We start from the raw sequence: 18,829 nt of genomic DNA on the forward strand, positions 1-18,829 counted from the left end.
AAATAATAATTTAAAAAAAGGATTAGCAATCCAGTCCAGTTTTGTCTCACCAGATCAAAACTGTAGGTAAATCATTTAACCTTTCGGAGCACCAGTGTCCTAATCTATTACATGGGGGTAAATAAGCCTATTCTGCCTAAACTGGGTCATGAAGACTCTACTACCCAAAATATATCAACCTAAGCCCTCCTTATAAAGCCCTAAACTCACTTCCAGAACTTTCCCATCATGGAAATGATGGAAGCTTACACATGTAAGAACCAAGAGATTCCTTTTTAACATTATGACTCCTCACACCCAGCACACAAGATCCATGATACAGATAGAAAAAAAAAATCAGAACAAGTTAGCCGGGGAAGATGGCGGATGACAAGGATTCTCCACCCAAGCTTAAGGACCTGGCATTTCTCAAGAACCATCTGGAATGCCTGCAGCAGCGTGTGAAAGAAGAAGTCAGCAGTGGTATGAGCCAGGATGGCTCGCTCTTGTCCTCCCCATTCCTCAAGGACTTCTTAGCCGGCTATGTGGTGGCCAAACTGAGGGCATCAGCAGTATTGGGCTTTGCTGTGGGTACCTGCACTGGCATCTACACGGCTCAGGCATATGCCGTGCCCAATGTGGAGAAGACATTGAGGGACTATGTTCGGTCATTGCGAAAGGGGCCTGACTAGCTCTGGATCCCATGGGGGAGAAAGGATGAACACCTCTGGCCTGCAGGTAGAGGCCTTTCAACCACAGACACCATATTTGGCTTCCCAACCTATCACCCTTTTGCTACCTCCAACTTGCCCACAGCCTTCATCCTTGCTTTCCTTCCTACAGAGGGTAAACAGTGGCTTATCAGCCAGCAGTTTGGACGCCCTTCCTTAACCCCATGGGATTGACCCCAAAACTGTGGCTTCTAGAGCCACCAGCCCCTTTCTTTTCCATCCCTGACTGTGGAGTTTGCTGCTGACTCTGATTCTCAGTATACTCTTTAGCAATGTACCACAGCTCCTCCCTCCGGGGAGCTGGCTCCATACTGATTTTCCCCAAACTTGATACAATTCCCACTGCCCCCTTGCTAGCTACACAGGCCCCCCAGGGTCTGGTTTGGGCCTGAGTGTAGAGGATGGGGGTATGCCAGGCCTGGGTTGTCCCAGGCAGGCCCGCTGGACCCTGCTGCTACTCTTATCCACTGCCATGTATGGTGCCCATGCCCCATTGCTGACACTGTGCCATGTGAATGGCAAAGTGCCTTTCCGGCCCTCCTTGGCTGACCGAGTTGACCAAGCTACTGTTGTGCGCCTTCTCCCTCTTGGTGGGCTGGCAGGCATGGCCCCAGGGGGCCCCACCATGGTGCCAGGCTACCCCATTTGCACTATCAGCCCTACTCTACGGAGCTAACAACAACCTAGTGACCTATCTTCAACGTTATATGGACCCCAGCACCTATTAGGTGCTGAGCAATCTCAAGATTGGAAGCATGGCCCTGTTCTACTGCCTCTGTCTCTGACACCGCCTCTCTGCACGTCAGGGCTTAGCACTACTGCTGCTGATGGTGGCAGGGGCTTGTTATGCATTAGCAGTTGCTGCTGGCCCCATGCCCCTGCATATCACTCCACTGGACTGCTGCTTCTCATCCTGTACTGCCTCATCTCAGGCCTCTCGTCCGTGGACACAGAACTGCTCATGAAGCGACAGCGGCTGCCCCTAGCACTTCAGAACCTCTTCCTCTACACTTTTGGTGTGCTCCTAAATCTAGGTCTGCATGCAGGTGGCGGCCCTGGCCCGGGGCTCCTGAAGGTTTTCTCAGGATGGGCAGCGCTTGTGGTACTGAGCCAGGCAGTAAATGGACTACTCGTGTCAGCTGTCATGAAGCACGGCAGCAGCATCACACGCCTGTTTGTTGTGTCCTGCTCACTTGTGGTCAATGCCGTGTTCTCAGCAGCCCTGCTGTGGCTACAGCTCACAGCTGCCTTCTTCCTGGCCACACTGCTCATTGGTCTGGCTGTGCACCTGTATTATGGCAGCCGCTAGCCCCTGACCACCTCCACCTGGACTCCTGACCCTGAAGACTGGCCACCATCAGAGCCACCTCCCAGGCCTCCCGACCTTTTCCTCAGCAGCCAGCCCTGTAACAAGTGCCTTGTGACAACAGGTGGGGAAGTGAGAGCAGCCAGGTTAGTCTCTGGAAGTGAGTGAATGAAGGGTTACTCCAGGAGACTGAGTTTAATTAAAGAAACTTAACTTCCCAAAAGTTCATCCACACTAAGGAATTGAGGGAGCATCCATACCTCGGCCTAAAAACGACCCCATCATTTGGACGCCTGCCTCATCCTGCATGAATGCAGTTGTTTTAAGTGGGGTGTGGGCAACAGTTGGCTTTCCTTGCCTCCTGTGGTCACCCCAGCAGACCCATTGCCCCCAGGCCTGGTGACAGCTATTCCACCCCAGCTTTGGTACGTGAATCCCCCATTAGAGACATTCATCCCCGCACCATAATGCAAGAAACGCTATTGCTACCCAGCCTCTCTTCCAAGCTCCCTTGGCTCCAGCAGCACCTGGAGACAATGCCCCCTGCTCCCTTCACAGTGCTGCTCTCCAAATCCACCCAGCTTTGTTCTGGAAACTCCAGAGAGGGCTGGAGCTTGACTCATCTCAGGGAATGTTGCCCCTAGGCCCTGGCTTAAGGCTATATTCCTGATCTCTCTGCTCACCCCAAGGGCCTTCTCAAAGCCCATTGCCCCTTCTACAACTCCTAGGAGGTACCATTCTTCTCACTGCGGGTCCTGCCCCTGCCTAGCAGTGTCCTAGCTCTCAATAGCTTAGGGAAGCTCTACACAGAGTAACCTGGAACCAGGCACAGGGAAATTTGGTATAACTCAATCTGTGTCTCTAACTATGTAAGCAATAAGGTCTTAATAAAGTGTTCTGGGGTGCAGGTTGTTCCTGCAATTGACTACGAAAAAAAAAAAAGAAGAAGAAAATCAGCTTCAATACCAATCGTATTATTTTAAACAAACCTATAGTTTTAATGATACATAATCAACCAACTCTTATTGTAGCAAAAACAAATATCTCGCTTCTTTCTTGCATTATATATTTGCTATGGGGGGGAAATATTGATGCGTGTGTGTATTGAGGATGTCATTAAAAAAAGTTTTTACTGCAGATTACTTTCATTCACTGCTAAAGGTGTGTTGCCAGAGAAGAGCAACAAATAGTTCTTACTTGAATGAAAGAAAGCACGTGTAGAGGAAAGAGCTAGCACATGCAGAGTTCAAGCATGTATTTATTCCACATATAAATAAGATGAATGAGTCACAAGGTATACAAGTGTAATTTAAGCATATTCAACAGTATGCCCTTGGATAAAAGAAAGAGAGAAGATATGAACAAATGAGAATGAGAGTAGCCTGTACTTATGCTGTTCCTTTCCTTCAACCTAGAACTTAGCGTCCAGCAGCACAGACAAATGTAAAATGAAGCAGAAGAATTTAAATTCTAGATTATAAGCCTTCAGTAGCTCAGTATCTGGTGAGTCAGGAGGTTTTCAAGAATTGTTTTGACCTTATGGGGACGCCTGGGTGGCTCAGCAGTTGAGTGTCTGCCTTTGGCTCAGGGTGTGATCCCAGGACCTGGGAACGAGTCCCACATCAGGCTCCTTGCAGGGAGCCTTCTTCTCCCTCTGCCTGTGTCTCTGCCTCTCGCTATGTGTCTCTCATGAATAAATAAATAAAATCCTAAGAAAAAAAAAAAGGATGTTTTGACCTTACATATTTTTCTTTTCTGGGATGAGCTGCTTATGAAAACAAATGGCTGGAATAGCCACAACATTAGTCTAAAAATGTCCTAATACCCCAGGTTTATGTGCCAGATATTATAGAAGACACCACTATCCAGGACTTTCAAGTGTCAGAACATCACATTCCTTGCAAAGAAAAAGACATTCAAACAAAGGAAATATACACACCACATATCCCATACCTAAACAGATATTTTCAGAATGACAGGTTCAGAAATAGAATGAAGCAAACTTAGAAGAAAAGACAAGCCAGATCATCTTATTAATGAAGAAGAGAATGCCACCTACCTGGTAACTGCCCGGGTGCAGATGGTGACAAGGAAACAGCCAGCCACAATCATCCAGCCCCAGCCTCCATCTGGAGGAGAGGTAGACCGAACTCTAGTTCCCTTTGCCATGGCTTCAATTCTTTTTTCTTTTCTGAATTACTCCAGTAGCCCAGTTATGATCCTGGACCAGGTATGCCTTGCAGTGACTTCCGATTGGCGTTCAAGATTGGCATAGAATGCTACCTGGCACATGAGTTACTGGCCATCTAAAACCAAAAATAAGGACATAATTATATTTTATTGACATATCCAAAGGTTGATTTTTTTCACTTGACAAAAATGATCACTACTTTCCTGTTAAATTCGATTATTTGTAACTATGAATGCTGGACTGGGGCAAAGACCATTAATTGTCCCTGGCACCATTTTTCTTCTTTTTAATAATAGAGCCTCCCAAATTTTAGCCAAATCCATGTCCACCCAGTTTGATACCATATTTCCTAGCCTCTCTTGAAGGTAGATGTGGCAACATGGTCTCGTTTAAATAAAAGGTATGGAAGAAAAAGTAATATACCATTTCTGACTCATGAGCCCAAAGGCAAAGGTACGTTCCCAGGACTTCTAACACATAGAAGACAAGCATGGATGTGGGGGTGAGACAGCTTCACCCACATAGACCAGGATAGCACCCTGGGTGCTAGCAGAGCTACGGGGTAGAAGGAGCCTAGGTCCCCAGAGGATGGTGGAGAAAGGCTGCTTCTCCAGCTCTGGACTTCACGTACCTCTACACCATAATACTAAATACTAAAAAGCTCCATTTTATTTGAGCCTTTGTATTTTGGAGTCTCGCTGTTACAACAACTTAGACCATGTCCTACCTATGACACTGAATGAGTCTGATAGTAACTTCTCTGGCATTTCTGACTAGCACTGCTATAATTTTTATTTTTTATTTTTTAAATTTCTTCTTCAATGCTATATTTTTTTAAGATTTTGTTTATTTATTCATGAGAGGCACAGAGAAAGGCAGAGATATAGGCAGAGGGAGAAGCAGGCTCCTCGAGGGGAGCCTGATGCGGGACTCAATCCTGGGACTCCGAGACAACACCCTGAGCCAGAGGCAGACACTCAACCACTGAGCCACCCAGGTGTCCCCAATACTATAATATTTTACGTGTATAGTTAAAGCAAGAAGAGAATGACAAATAAATGAACCAGAATAGAGGGCCCAGTACCAAGTACATAATAATTCAACATAGCTAAATAAGGTAGTAAAGATTGGTGGAGAAAAAGGGATTACTCATTATATTATGTTACAACTCTCCCCTTAGTTCTACTTTTTTTTAAAGGATTTTATTTATTTATTCATGAAGGACACAGAGAGAGAAGCAGAGACACAGGCAGAGGGAGAAGCAGGCTCCATGCAGGAAGCCCAACATGGGGCTCGATCCCAGGTCTCCAGGACACACCCTGGGCCGAAGGCAACGCTAAACAGCTAAGCCACCCAGGCAGCCCTCTCCCTTTAGTTCTTAACCTTCTAGATAGGTCAGAGTTAAATGCAAAAAAAAAAAAAAAAAAAAAGAAAAAAGAAAGAAAGAAAGAAAGAAAGAAAGAAAGAAAGAAAGAAAAAGAAAAAGAAAGAAACCATTAAAATTCCAGCTGAAAATACAGGCAAATATTTATCTGGTCTCTAGAGAGGAGAAGGATTCCCTGAGATGTGAAGTCATGTAATAAACCAAAAGGAAATTTGAGTTAATTTGTCTAATTAAAATTTAACATTTCTACATATCACAACATGTAATAAATGAAGCCAAATGATAAGCTATAGATTTGCGAAAAAAACACTAGCAATACATGGTGCAAAGAAGTAATATCTGTAACATTAAGTCATTCAACTACCAGAATCTACTGAGTGTCTACTATGTCCCAGGTAGTATTTCAAGGCACCGGGAATCCTTATGGGGGGCAGACTCTAAGGTACTCCTATGGTCCCACCTCCTGTTTTTCTTGACTTTGTATAAACCCTCCCGTTGAGTGTGGGTGGGACCTGTGACTTGCTCCTAACCAGAGAGTAGGGCACAGGTGAAAGGAGATGAATCCCAAGATTATATCGTGCTATGTAAGACTAATCTTGCTAGAAAATTTGTTCTCACTCTCCTGCTGACCTTGATGAACAAGCTAATTGCACACTGCCTAGAAAGAGGGCCACGTGGAGGGCACTGTGCGCAGCCTGTGGGAACTGAGGACAGCCTCTGGAAGATAGTAAAAAGCTGAAGTCCTCAGCCCTACAACAGAAAGGAAACAAATTCTGCCAATATCCCAAATGAGCTTGGAAGCAGATTTTTTTCCTGGTGAACCTCCAGTTGAGAATGCAGCCTAGTCAACATTTTGACCACAGCCTGTGACATCCTGAGCCGAGGATCCCGTTGAGTCCTGGATTCTGGACCCACAGAAACTGTGATATAAGGTGCTTCTTAAAGTCTTCTTTAACATGTCAGACAGGCTTCTGAATTATTGTTAGGGATTAATTGTTTAAGAGGCAAAAATAAGAGTTTTGACAGATACTTTTTCCCCTGGACAGAGCAAATCACTCAGTTGTTTGGTACAATTGGATTATGAGCACCAGAAGAAATCCTAAGTAAAAATAATTCAATGAAGCATCATTCTAACTATGACAAAGCATGCATTACTTAGAACATAGGCTATGTACCACTTGGTAAATTATGGGAAAATCAAACTAATAAAAATTTTACTTTAAAACTACAATTCTTGGGGGTGGGGAGGGCTCACAGTAGAATCTTGCAAATATGCATCTTTAAAGCCATTGGAACAACCTGGCAGCCTATGGGTTCAGAGAGCAAATACAGAGCAAAGACAGTGAATGACATTCATTCCCTCATAGAGCGGCCCAAAGAGCTCCTTAACCCTCTTCTGCCAGATGAGGACACAGCATAAAGGAGGCTGTCTGGGAGCAAGGAGGTGGGCTCTCACCCGTGCCCATTCTGCCAGACCCTTGATCTTAAACTATCCACCTCCAGAACTGTGGGAAATAAAGATTGTTATCCAAGCCATCCAGTCAATGGTAGTTTTGTTACAGTAGCCCAAATGGACTAAGACACCTAAAACTTTAGATTTCCCAATTCCCTTGAAAATTTGAAAGTGCTGAAGATATCAGACAGGCATTCTTTTGTGGCAGCTGTCAGAGAGAGTCAAGTACCAGCACATTCCTGGATAAGGCCTGTAACCCCACTTCACTCTGTCCCTGACTCCTGTACTGTCCAACCTCTGCTGTCTCACTCATATACAACACCTGACAGGCCCCTGCAAGCAACAGCTTCTCAACATCTGCCCATCCCAAGTTGCCATAAGTCAAAGTTTCTTAAACAGCCAGATGTGTCACATTTATGGGATGCTTTATGTCTAGGGCTCTGTCTCACAATTTCAATAGGATTAGCATTCAAGGTTCTACCTGCACCTGGGCATACATACACACACACTCTGAAATAACTCACTGCTTAGACATAATTCGGTGCCAAGTATCATGGAATGATAGAATCAATTGTACAAGCAAGAAAGCCAAAGTTCAGAAACCTCTGTCTTGGTTTAGTTCTAGCCTCTTCACAGTTTTTCCATTAAAATGACTCTAAGGTTAAGCTGTTTTCCAATTGAAGACTATAAATCCACCAACACATAAATGTCCTGTACAAGGACCATCATCAGTCAGTGCTGCTCAGGGCTGTTCAAGAATGCTAAAACACGCAATGTCATAGTGCAATAGATCAAGAATTAGAAAGTTATTCAAATTTTTTGAACAGTAATCTCATTGCTGGGAAGTTATCCTAACAAGACAATTTAAGACAGACACTAGGGGTGGAAAATAATAGTTGTATCATGAATAATATATAAAACAAAGACAACTTAAGTGCTCAACAACTAGGAAGTGATCCGAGAGTTATAACACATGGAACAAATGGAACAGTATCCAGTCCTTTAAAACCATAAGCAAGAAGATAATACTGTAATATGGGAAAGCATCTATGATGCCATGTTAAGGCAAAAAGATATCCCTAAAATTGTGTGCACATGGCAAGGGGAAGCTATCGAAAACTTACATAAAAGTTGTATACTTGCAGCTGTCACAAAGAACAGGAAGGATATGCAAAAAGGTATACAGTTGCAAAGACTATGCAAAAAGGTATACAGCTGGCATAATTGTTATGATTTGTTTTCAAAATTGTATTCAATACCATTGTATTTTATTTTTTAAAATATTTTATTCATTTGAGAGAGAGCAGGAGTGAGAGAAAGCACAAATAGTGGGAAGGGCAGAGGGAGAAGCAGGCTCCCCACTGAGCAGGGAGCCCAATGCTGAGATTCAATGTGGGGGCAGGAAGGGGGCTCGGGGATCATAATCTGAGCCAAAGGCAGATGCTTAACCAACTGAGCCACCCAGGCACCCCCAATACCAATTTATATATAGTTTTCTTAGATAGTTCAGGTCTATTCCTGCAGTGTAAATATGAGCACAAAAATTTCCCCTGGATAGTATCTCAAGAACTAGAAAGAACCATATCATTTATTGTACAACACAATAAAAATTAAGTGATTTTACAGTAGAGGATGTGATATAGGTAACAAGCCCTGGCAAAATAAAATGTTCCGTTTCATTACAAAAATATTAAGCATCATTAACTTTTACTTTGCCACTTGAGTCTCCAGATGATTCTATTTTCATTTGTTTTAGTTGAGCAACTTCTCTTTGGCATTCCCACATTTTATGAGTTAAAAAGTAATTTTCTAAAGATTTCATTTATTTATTCATGAGATACACAGAGAGAATGGTGGAGACATGAGAAGAGGGAGAAGCAGGCTCCCCACAGGGAGCCCCATGTGGGACTCGATCCCAGATCCCGGGATCATGACCTGAGCTGAAAGCAGACGCCCAACCACTGAGCGACCCAGGCGCCCGAGTTAAGAAGCAATTTGTGAGGATCTCTCAAAAGATACACTTACTTAGTCCAAATTAAAGATGTGAGTAACATGCCCAAGCAGTGCTTTTCTGACAGCACAGTGAGCAGCAGTCTGTTGTAAATTAAAGTCAACCTGGGTAAAACCACAGAACCAGGAACATTCTCACAGGGTTCCAGGGTGGGGAGGAATGGCTTTGAAGGCATCGGTATGCAGTACTATGATTAATGATTCCTCATAAACAGGCATACTTGAGCCTCACAAGCCCCAGGGACAGATCCTCCAGGTTTTCTCCCTTTCATGATGATGAAGCTGAAGCCCTAAGAAGTGAAGAGACTCACCTGGTAGTTCTCCATGGAGATACAGGTGGAGACCAGCGGCTCTGGCAGATTTTGGACAGTGCACTTGCCCATCCACCCTCCAGATTTCAAAACCGCTATTGGTCATTTCTGTCAATAAGCTGTGCAAACAATGGTAAAGCTTGAGTACCCATTTGTGTGAGTGATCACGACAAAAGACAGGGGAAAGCCTGCCCAAGGGTATACTACCCAAAAAACAACTTGTGTTTCTTTCAAAACAGGTCATTTAATAGATCCATATGTATTCAGAAGAATGCACAGGTTACACAAGGCTAATCTAGTTTCATAGAGACTTTGGAGCAGCCTGCAGTTCCCCTAGAATATTAGCCTGTGCATTCTTATAAATAATTAACTGACCTGATATGGCACAAATATAAGGGGAAAAAAAGTCCTTTACTGAGTTAATAGTATACCTAAAACTATATGCAAAGGAAGCATGTTAGCATCACATAATTCTTCACTTTACTAATCAGCCTCCAATTTATTTCATTTTGACATCCAACCACTAAAATATAATTGCATTCTGCATCTCTTTCTAGTTCCAGAAAAATCTTTTTGGAACAAGAGAGGCTCTATGTCATGATGTTCCTCTAAGATTACTCCTTAATAGTACAAATTAGGATATATGCTCAACTTCACTTCATCCTCCTTGCTTTCAAAAATCTAACAACCATTTGCAAAAAATTCTTGCTAACAGTCAAGAACTTTCCAGTAAAGCATAGCATTTGTGGGGCAAATCTTTCGTGTTATCCTTGGTAAAGTCTTCTGAAGTGATCTCTTCTGTCGGTAGCTAGACCTACTGTACTTCTTACAGGAGAAAAGTCTGACAGTGGTCCTGGAACCACTTGTTTTGTTAGGCTTCCAACTATCTTTCTTGCTCGTTCCTTCCTCCATTCCCTTTTACTTCCAGCACCTTAACCTTTAGCTATACCCTTCTTTATAAATTGCTTTGCAGCCACAAACCAGATAAAGGTGTGTGGGAGAAAGATACCAAGAGCGGGAGTTAAGACCATTGGGTCCAAGTGACACAACTTAGTTGGATGATCCTGCGCAAATTACCTCCTCTTTGTTACCATTTCCTAATCTATAAAACCAGGGAGTTGGATTACTGAAGGGACGTTTATCCTTCAAACCAGGTAATTGATTATTAGGTATCTCTTCTGGTAGACTGGGCACTTCTCAGTAAACTCTAATTGATTCTACTCTTTGTTTTTACTTAAGAATCATGACATTTGCCAGTCTCTCTGTTTTCTGGGGCACTTCTAAAATATTCTGATACCGCAAGTAATATTTTTGGAATATCTCTTGAGGTACTTATTTCCTTTTGCGGGCAAGCTGGTTTTCTCTCACTGGTCCCCTTCTATCATTAAAGCTAAGCCAAGAAGTTTATTGCTGTGGGACACAGGAAGATGAGTCCCATCCATAATAAATTCATCTATAACTATGAAATCATAGGATTGTACTGTAGGGGAAATTTCTACTATACAAAGGGAAAGTAGACACCTACCCAGAGAGGAAGGGGGAAAGGTTTTGTTTTTGTTTTTGTTTTTGTTTTTTTTTTATAAAGGAATAGTGATGAGCTGCCTAGGTTTTTCAGGACTGCATTTCCCATTGCCTTGAGTCTTGACCAGGAGTAGATAAGTGGTAGAGTGAAGAACTAGGAAACCGGGTATTTGGGAGAGGGAGTTGCAATAAGGAGGCTTGTGCTATGTATCCCGTGGGTACCTGGGAAAAGACCTAACTTCATTGGGTGCCCTTGGCCTCTGACGTGTCTGGGCAGAGAGAAAGCCAAAGACAGAGCTCAGTGTCTGTCCCTCACCTCCCTTGGGACACAGGAGTGTAACAGATGCTCTCCCATATTCTCAGTGGAGACATGGACTACAACTAAGAGATGAGAGGCAGAGCTGTGGCAAAAGGGAAATAGTCTGAGCCTAATGGAAGTCATCACTGATCTTCAAGAAGAGCTGCAACAAGAAAGGTAGGCAACTCTCTTGGGTCCTGGTCATAGAGACAGTACGAACCAGAAGTTCCACCAGCAGCAGACGTGTGGCACGGGAGACGGTGAGGACAGAAGCCAGTACCTAGAGGCCAGCAAGATGAGTGTCACCGGCAGAATGCCTAAGCACCAATACTAAGGAAAGCTCTGCTTAGGCCAATGAGAATTCAAGGACCTGCATGCCAACCACCTCATGAGGACACACAGGAGTTCTCCCCTAAACCAGATGGGCAGAAAGGAGAAGGAGGGAAAAATACCACAGAAAGAAGAAACACCACTTACTTAGAGGTTAACCTTGGATTTCGCTAACTGTTGATCCAAAAAAGATTAAGATAAAAGAGAGTACTTTATCTTTTTTTGTTTTCTTTTTTTTTTAAATTAATTTTTATTGGTGTTCAATTTACCAACATACAGAAAAACACCCAGTGCTCATCCCGTCAAGTGTCCACCTCAGTGCCCATCACCCATTCCCCTCCAACACCCGCCCTCCTCCCCTTCCACCACCCCTAGTTCGTTTCCCCGAGTTAGGAGTCTTTATGTTCTGTCTCCCTTCCTGATATTTCCCAAAATTTCTTTTCCCTTCCTTTATATTCCCTTTCACTATTATTTATATTCCCCAAACGAATGAGAACATACACTGTTTGTCCTTCTCCGATTGACTTATTTCACTCAGCATAATACCCTCCAGTTCCATCCACGTCGAAGCAAATGGTGGGTATTTGTCGTTTCTAATCGCTGAGTAATATTCCATTGTATACATAGACCACATCTTCTTTATCCATTCATCTTTCGATGGACACCGAGGCTCCTTCCACAGTTTGGCTATTGTGGCCATTGCTGATAGAAACATCGGGGTGCAGGTGTCCCGACGTTTCATTGCATCTGAATCTTTGGGGTAAATCCCCAACAGTGCAATTGCTGGGTCGTAAGGCAGGTCTATTTTTAACCAAAAGAGAGTACTTTAAACTGGCAAAGACTGCTACAAACTTTTTAAAATTGAAGTATAATTTATACACAATAAAACGCACCCATTTTTAAATCTATGTTTTGGTGACTTTTGACAACGTATAAACTCATGCAACCACAACCACCACAACCAAGATAGAGAATATTTTCCTCACCCTAAATACTCCCTTATGCTCCTTTGCAGTCAATCTCCACCAACCTCAGCACCACACTACCATTAATTTACTTTCTGTCCAATATAGATTAGTTTTGTCAGCCAAGAATTCTGTAAAAATGGAATCACACAATATGGACTATTTTGTTTCCAGCTTCTTTCACTCACGATAATGTTTTGAGACACATGATGATGTGTCACAGGATATTGTATCTGTAGATTCCTTTTAATTGCTGAAATCTGTATTATGGATATACATAAAACATACAATACACACAATTTATTTATGCATTCACCTGTTGATGGACATTAGGGTTGTTTCTAGTTTTAGACCATTATGAACAAAGATTCTGTGACATCCATATACAAGTCTTTTTGTGGACATCTACTTTCATTCTATTGAATAAATATGTAAGAATGAAATTACTGAGTCATTCTGTGTTTTTTTTTAATATTTTACTTATTTATGCATAAGAATCAGAGAGAGAGGGGCAGAGACATAGGCAGAGGGAGAAGCTGACTCCTTGCAGGGAGCCCAGTGTGGGACTAGATCCCAGGATCATGCCCAGCCAAAGGCAGACGCTCAACCACTGAGCCACCCACCCAGGCATCCCCATATTGTAAGTATATATTTAACTTTAGAAGAAACTCCCAGACTATTTTTCCGAATGGCTACACAATATTATGAGTAATAGAAGTCCAGTTTCCCCAGCATATAATTGTCTCATTGTAGTTTTAATTTATGCTTCCCTGACAGCAAAGAATGTTAATCTTTTTTTTTCATGTACTTATTAATTATTCATACATCTTCTTTTGTCTATTCAAATATCACGCACATTTTGGGGGAGGTTGTTTGTCTTTTTATTGAGATATAACATTTCTTTGTATTTGGAATACATGTCCTCTGTAGACATGTATTACAAATATTTTCTCCCATTCTGTGGCTTGCCCATTTGTTTCTTAGCAGTACATTCTGAAGAGCAGAAACTATTAGTTTTGATGAACTGGAATTTATTCTTTTTTTTTTTTTCTGTTGTGTAGTCAATCGTACTTCTATATATTCATGGTCAGCAATTACAAATTAAAATTTAAAAATATCACTTTCTGGTAGCATCCAAAACCACAAAATGTCCAGGAATAAACAACATAATCTTTGCATTATTTTTACTCTAAAAACTACAAAACAGTGCTGAGAGAAGTCTATAAATGCCTAAAAGAGAGTGGGAGATACTATGTTCCTTCCACGGACGATGTCGTCTACCCAAGTTGATTGATAACTTTCAATGGCCGGGAATCACAGAGGACAGCCTGTGTACCGCAGGGCAATCCTCCAAGTATGCTGGGAGAGGATTCCAACACTTTTCCGCCCAGCCTTCCTAGCAGCAGAGCAGTGTTCCAGCTGCTGGCCTTACAGACTTCTAGCCTGGGGCAAGCACAAGCTCTGAAAAGGACTCAATGTGGAGGGAATTAAAGAAACCCCTGCTTGGGTCTGCACGGTCTCTGGCCCAGGGAGCCAACTATTTTTTCCATCTGGAGTCTCTGGTCTTAGAGATGCCTTCTAATGCATATGGATTTATTTATTTTTGTTGCTCAATGGTATTACACATGTGCTATGAAAAATAATATTGTTCTTAGTAAAGAAAAACTAGTCATTTGCTTTTTTTCCCCTCTCCTTTCTGCTTCTCTCTGCTTAGTCCTCCCACGGATTCTGGCAACAGGGAATACATAACTATAGACTTCAACCAGAAATTTTGTGTGTGGGGTGGGGGTGTCTGTCGGGTGCCTTTGAGCACTAAACACTGGCTTCTGGTAACGAAGCTGCCTGAGTGCCTACACTGGGTATGAGACCCTGGGGACAGGAAGACTTTACATAAGACCTAGAATAAACAGCAGAGCAATTTATATGGCATTTGGTTTACAGAAAGGGAGAGAAAGGTACAACTTGTGATCCATATAAGACACAGAGAGTAGAAAGCACCCTTCTTTCCCTCCCTGCCAGCTCCTAACCCCTAGAGTCACTGATTCTAGACAACATCAGAAAAATGCTTACTTCTGCACCTAATAGTTTGTTGATGGTGTAATTCATAACCAGGAGCTTGCCCCCATGACCATTTTCTACAGTGATGGAGTTCTTGTCTCTCTTCTTTGCAAGTGCCAATAAAAGAAGTGATAGGCCTGGGCTATGGCCCTCTCCGATAAAAAAAAATATGATACACAGGGATGCCTGTCCCTGGCAGTTTCTGGCATATAGCTGATGCTCAACATTTGTGTGGCTCAGGGAATAAATTCCTGTGTCTAACTCTGTGGCCTTGCAGAAGTCTTTAATTCGAATTTTGTACTCTTACAGTGAATAGAATTATTAGGTCAGAATATGTTCTATCAGAGGTTGCTTGGCTGCAGAGGAGAATCTCGGGGCTTGAGATGTATCGCACAGAGTCTTTTTTGTTAGTTCACAGAGAACCTTTTATTGAAGAACAGCGCTGCCTGTCTATACCACAACAGTTTCCTCACTCTATAATCACTACCATGCGCCATGTTGTTGGAATGGGAGAGGCAACCAGTCAAATATTTCAGTTGGCTAGAAGTTAACCCCTCAAGTCATGCAGTGTTGTGGAGAACTGGTGTTTGTAAGACAGTGTAGGCAGGACTCAAGTCTGCATGGAGTATGAGCTCCCTAAGAGCCGGGGGGCCCTTGATGCTCCTTTGCCTCTGACACGACCTGGAAGAGAAGAGGCCCTCAGTAGATATTTAGGGAATGAACATCCCTAACTCTCGAGTTCTGGATCTTTTCTCAAATCACATGGGGAAGGAGTATGGGGCAAGGAATTACCCATCAGTTCTTTATTCTTTTTATCCACTGTCAAACCAGATTAACCAGCCTTCCAGCATCTGGGTAACAGAGCCTTAAGTGAATATATCTCACTAATCCCAGACCAGGCCAAACCTGGAAACATCATTGTCAGTATAATGGAAAAACTCAGATTTTTTCCCTCCTGAGTAGGGAAAATCCAGTTGTTCCCTACTATGTGTTTCTCTCCCATGAGCCTCCTTTACCACTTACATAGGATGCTTCACTTCTGACACTTCTGGTGACCTCCACACCAAGAAGCAATTCTTGCACACCAACAATATATCCAAGATGTCAACTCAATTCTGACACTTCTATGCAGAAAAAGTGTCAGATCCCACATGTTTAGGGCTCAGTCCCAGAAGACCGTCCCTTGCCCTCCCTTCAGACACTAGTCACATGCCTAGGGTATCATCTGAACTTCTGATCAACCAACCGCTGATCTACCTCTTCCTTGGGTTCCACTAATTTGCTAGAGCAGCTCCTAGCAGGGGAACACTTACACATGTTTGCCAGTTTACTATGAAAGGCTGTGACAAAGAATACAGATGAACATCCAGATGCAAGAGACACATACAGCAAGGTATGTGCCCTCTCCAGGTATGACACTTCCCCCACACCTACATGTGTTCACCAACCCAGAAGCTCCCTGAGCCCCATACTATTGATTTTATGGAAACTTCCTCACATAGATGTGATCAATTATTAACTCCATTTTTAGGCCCTCTCCTCTCTCTGAAAAAGGGAGGTGGGTGTGGGGCTGAAAATCCCAAGTTTCTAATTACGGCTTGGCCTTTCTGGTGACCAAGAGAGCGGCTGAAAATGCAGGCGGGTTGCTGGAGGGCTCACCTACAGAGCCTGGCACTCAGCCCACTGTCTGCCCCACACTGCACAGGCCATCAAATTCCACAGGCCCTTAGAGATGTTTATTTTTGCGCTCTGTAGACTCTGCTCACTGCTTGAGCCACAGTAGGTCACACAAAGGACAAGGTGTTGCCAAAGCTGAGAATGTGGTGTACTCTTTAGTGTAAGACCAAGGACCTGAATTTCATTCTGGAAATGAAAAACTTAGAAATGATTTTACAAAAATTCTTTCAAGATGTGGGTGGTCGTCTGTCTCCGTCCTGAGAGAAATAGCTATAACTGACCCGGGTCATTCTACTTCCTTCTAGTTTTGGACCCAAGGAAAGGTTTGGTGAACTTTAACAACAAAAGTCTTAGAAGTTAAGTTCCCAATCAACATTTTCACATGTGAATTCACTCTATATATTTTTAAATATTTCCTAAAAGTAAATATTTCCTTAGCCAAACATGGCAATAGTTATATTTTTTATATGTTATTTGTTGGTTAAGAAAATATATAAAGGGGTGACAGGGTGGCTCAGTTGGTTAAGCATCTGTCTTTGGCTCAGCTCAGGTCATGGTCTCAGTGTCCTGAGATCAAGCCCTGTCTTGGGCTCCCTGCTCAGTGGGGAGTCTGCTTCTCCTTCTCCCTCTGCCCCCCATTCACTCTAACAAACAAACAAACAAACAAAAATTTATAAAAGGAAATATATAAAGATATCAGTTAAAACCATTTTCAGGGGCAGCCCAGGTGGCTCAGCAGTTTAGCGCCACCTTCAGCCCAGGGCCTGATCCTGGAGACCCGGGATCGAGTCCCATGTTGGGCTCCCTGCATGGAGCCTGCTTCTCCCTCTGCCTGTGTCTCTGCCCCTCTCTCTGTGTGTTTCTCTTGAATAAATAAATAAAATCTTTAAAAAAAAATTTTTTTCATGGTATTTTCAAATGCATTTTTTTAATTTTAATTTTAGAAATCACTAAGGCACTTAACAAACATTTGAAAAAGCCTAGCAACTGTGTAAGCTATTATTCTGTTCATGGACGGTGCTGCATGTACCTGTGGACCTGCATACCCTGTACTAATTCTCTTGTCCCTTTCCAGGTCGGAGACCCTCAGATTAGAAGCCCTTCTCTGTTTATTAAGCATAAGGCTAGTACTTTAGAGAACATAAATTCCTTCTGAATTACTAGATATATTATTTATCCATGGTCCTAGTAGGGGCCAGGAAGTCGGGAAGACTTCAACAAAGACATTTATAAAGATGTGAGCTGGGATGCCTGGATGGCTCGTGGTTAAGTGTCTGCCTTCAGCTCAAGGCGTGATCCTGGGGTCCTGGGATCAAGTCCCACATCGGGCTCCCTGCGAGGAGCCTGCTTCTCCCTCTGCCTGTGTCTCTGCCCCTCTTTCTCTCTTTCTCTGTCTCTCATGAATAAATAAATAAAATCTTTTTAAAAAAATATGTGAGCTGTGTTCATAAACTCTAACAAAGGTCAGCTGAATCCCCTGGGGCTCATAATAGTGGAAGATATTACCACCTCTAGGCCTGAAGGACAGAGAGAGAAAGCAATTACTGGAACTTTCTATAAAATTACCATAGGAAGTCTTGGGCAAAGGAAAGCAGCAAGTCCATGAGGATCAGACAGTAAAAGAGCCAAGGACACAAATACACTAGCCTCTCATTCCTGATGCCTCCCAAGTGGCTGGAACCAATGGGGAACCAATGGGGATCCAGTTGATGCAGCTCCTACATGTCACTCTCCCAGGGTAGAAATGGATGGGCAGTGAACTTAGAGGGACAAATGGCAGCTGGCCTGCACTCCAGTGTGGGCTGTCAGCTTGTGTCATGCACCAGGGCTATGGTTAAAAGATGAGGTCAGTCCCTAAGTCGTTATGGGCTCACCTTTAAACATCAAGTCACTCAAGGTTACCAACTCAGATCCTCTGTCTTATTTCGAAAACAAAACTCAGTTGTGAAACTGATTGCCTCTTTTGCTGCTCTGACTTTAGTGCTCCCTTAATTTCAGCCAGCAGTCACCTTTAAAGGGACAATGTCAAAATCTGCATCTCCGCTGCCAACCTTCCCTCAAACTTCCAACAGCCCAGCCGACAAGGTATCTCAAACTCACCTGTTCAAAAAAGCACAGGCTCTTCTCCCCTGGAAACACAACGTGTGTGTGTGTGTGTAATACTTTTAGCATTTTCCAATTAGGCATACTAGAACACTTTGAGTCCCTTTAACAACTCCCCAGCTCTCATAACAAGTGAGGCCAACTCTTTGTTTGGTTTTTAAAGATTTTATTTATTTGAGAGAGAGAGAGAGAGAGCATGCATGTGCACATGAGAGAGCACAAGCAATAAAGAGGGAGAAGCAGGCCACCCAAAGAGCAGGAAGCCCTGTGCAGGGATTGATCCCAGGACTCAGGGATCATGACCTGAGCCAAAGGCAGATGCTTAACCAACTGAGCCACCCAGGTGCCCCATAGGAGAACTCTTATCACTTCTGCTTGTGTGCCTCTCACATCTGCCTTTCCATTTTTATTTCCCTTTGTCTTGTACCTGGGATGGAGTTGGAGCCTGCCCCAACCTGTCCAGCTTGATCCATCACTTAGAGACTGACCCTATTTAGACTTCTCTGCTACTC

General features: G+C 43.2%; 2 protein-coding genes and 1 pseudogene across 10 annotated transcripts in view; 2 read left to right on the forward strand and 1 right to left on the reverse strand.

Moving 5' to 3' along the window:
- The window catches only part of SLC16A12 (solute carrier family 16 member 12), a 77,340-nt gene that overhangs the window by 21,622 nt on the left and 36,889 nt on the right, over positions 1-18,829 (reverse strand). For 7 of the 9 annotated variants that reach the window (XM_072739471.1, XM_072739473.1, XM_072739468.1 and 4 more), the window contains one exon: positions 4,076-4,322. In XM_072739471.1, the coding sequence (XP_072595572.1) occupies positions 4,076-4,185 (110 nt within the window). In that variant the 5' untranslated portion in view covers positions 4,186-4,322. Of the gene's footprint in view, positions 1-4,075; positions 4,323-9,365; positions 9,494-18,829 lie in introns of those variants that run through there. The other 2 variants (XM_072739475.1, XM_025990507.2) reach the window with 1 other exon arrangement.
- On the forward strand, positions 360-671 carry LOC112913640 (SLC35A4 upstream open reading frame protein-like). The gene has a single exon (XM_025990529.2). It carries the CDS (start codon positions 360-362, stop codon positions 669-671), a length of 312 nt encoding a protein of 103 aa, XP_025846314.2.
- LOC112916998 (probable UDP-sugar transporter protein SLC35A4) lies at positions 875-2,053 on the forward strand (annotated as a pseudogene).

Source organism: Vulpes vulpes, chromosome 15 (genome assembly GCF_048418805.1).
Source record: "Vulpes vulpes isolate BD-2025 chromosome 15, VulVul3, whole genome shotgun sequence".
NCBI classification, from domain to species: domain Eukaryota; kingdom Metazoa; phylum Chordata; class Mammalia; order Carnivora; family Canidae; genus Vulpes; species Vulpes vulpes.

Excerpts from the sequence above, each read along its gene's own strand:
- LOC112913640 (XM_025990529.2), top strand. The coding sequence starts at position 360 with ATGGCGGATGACAAGGATTCTCCACCCAAGCTTAAGGACCTGGCATTT.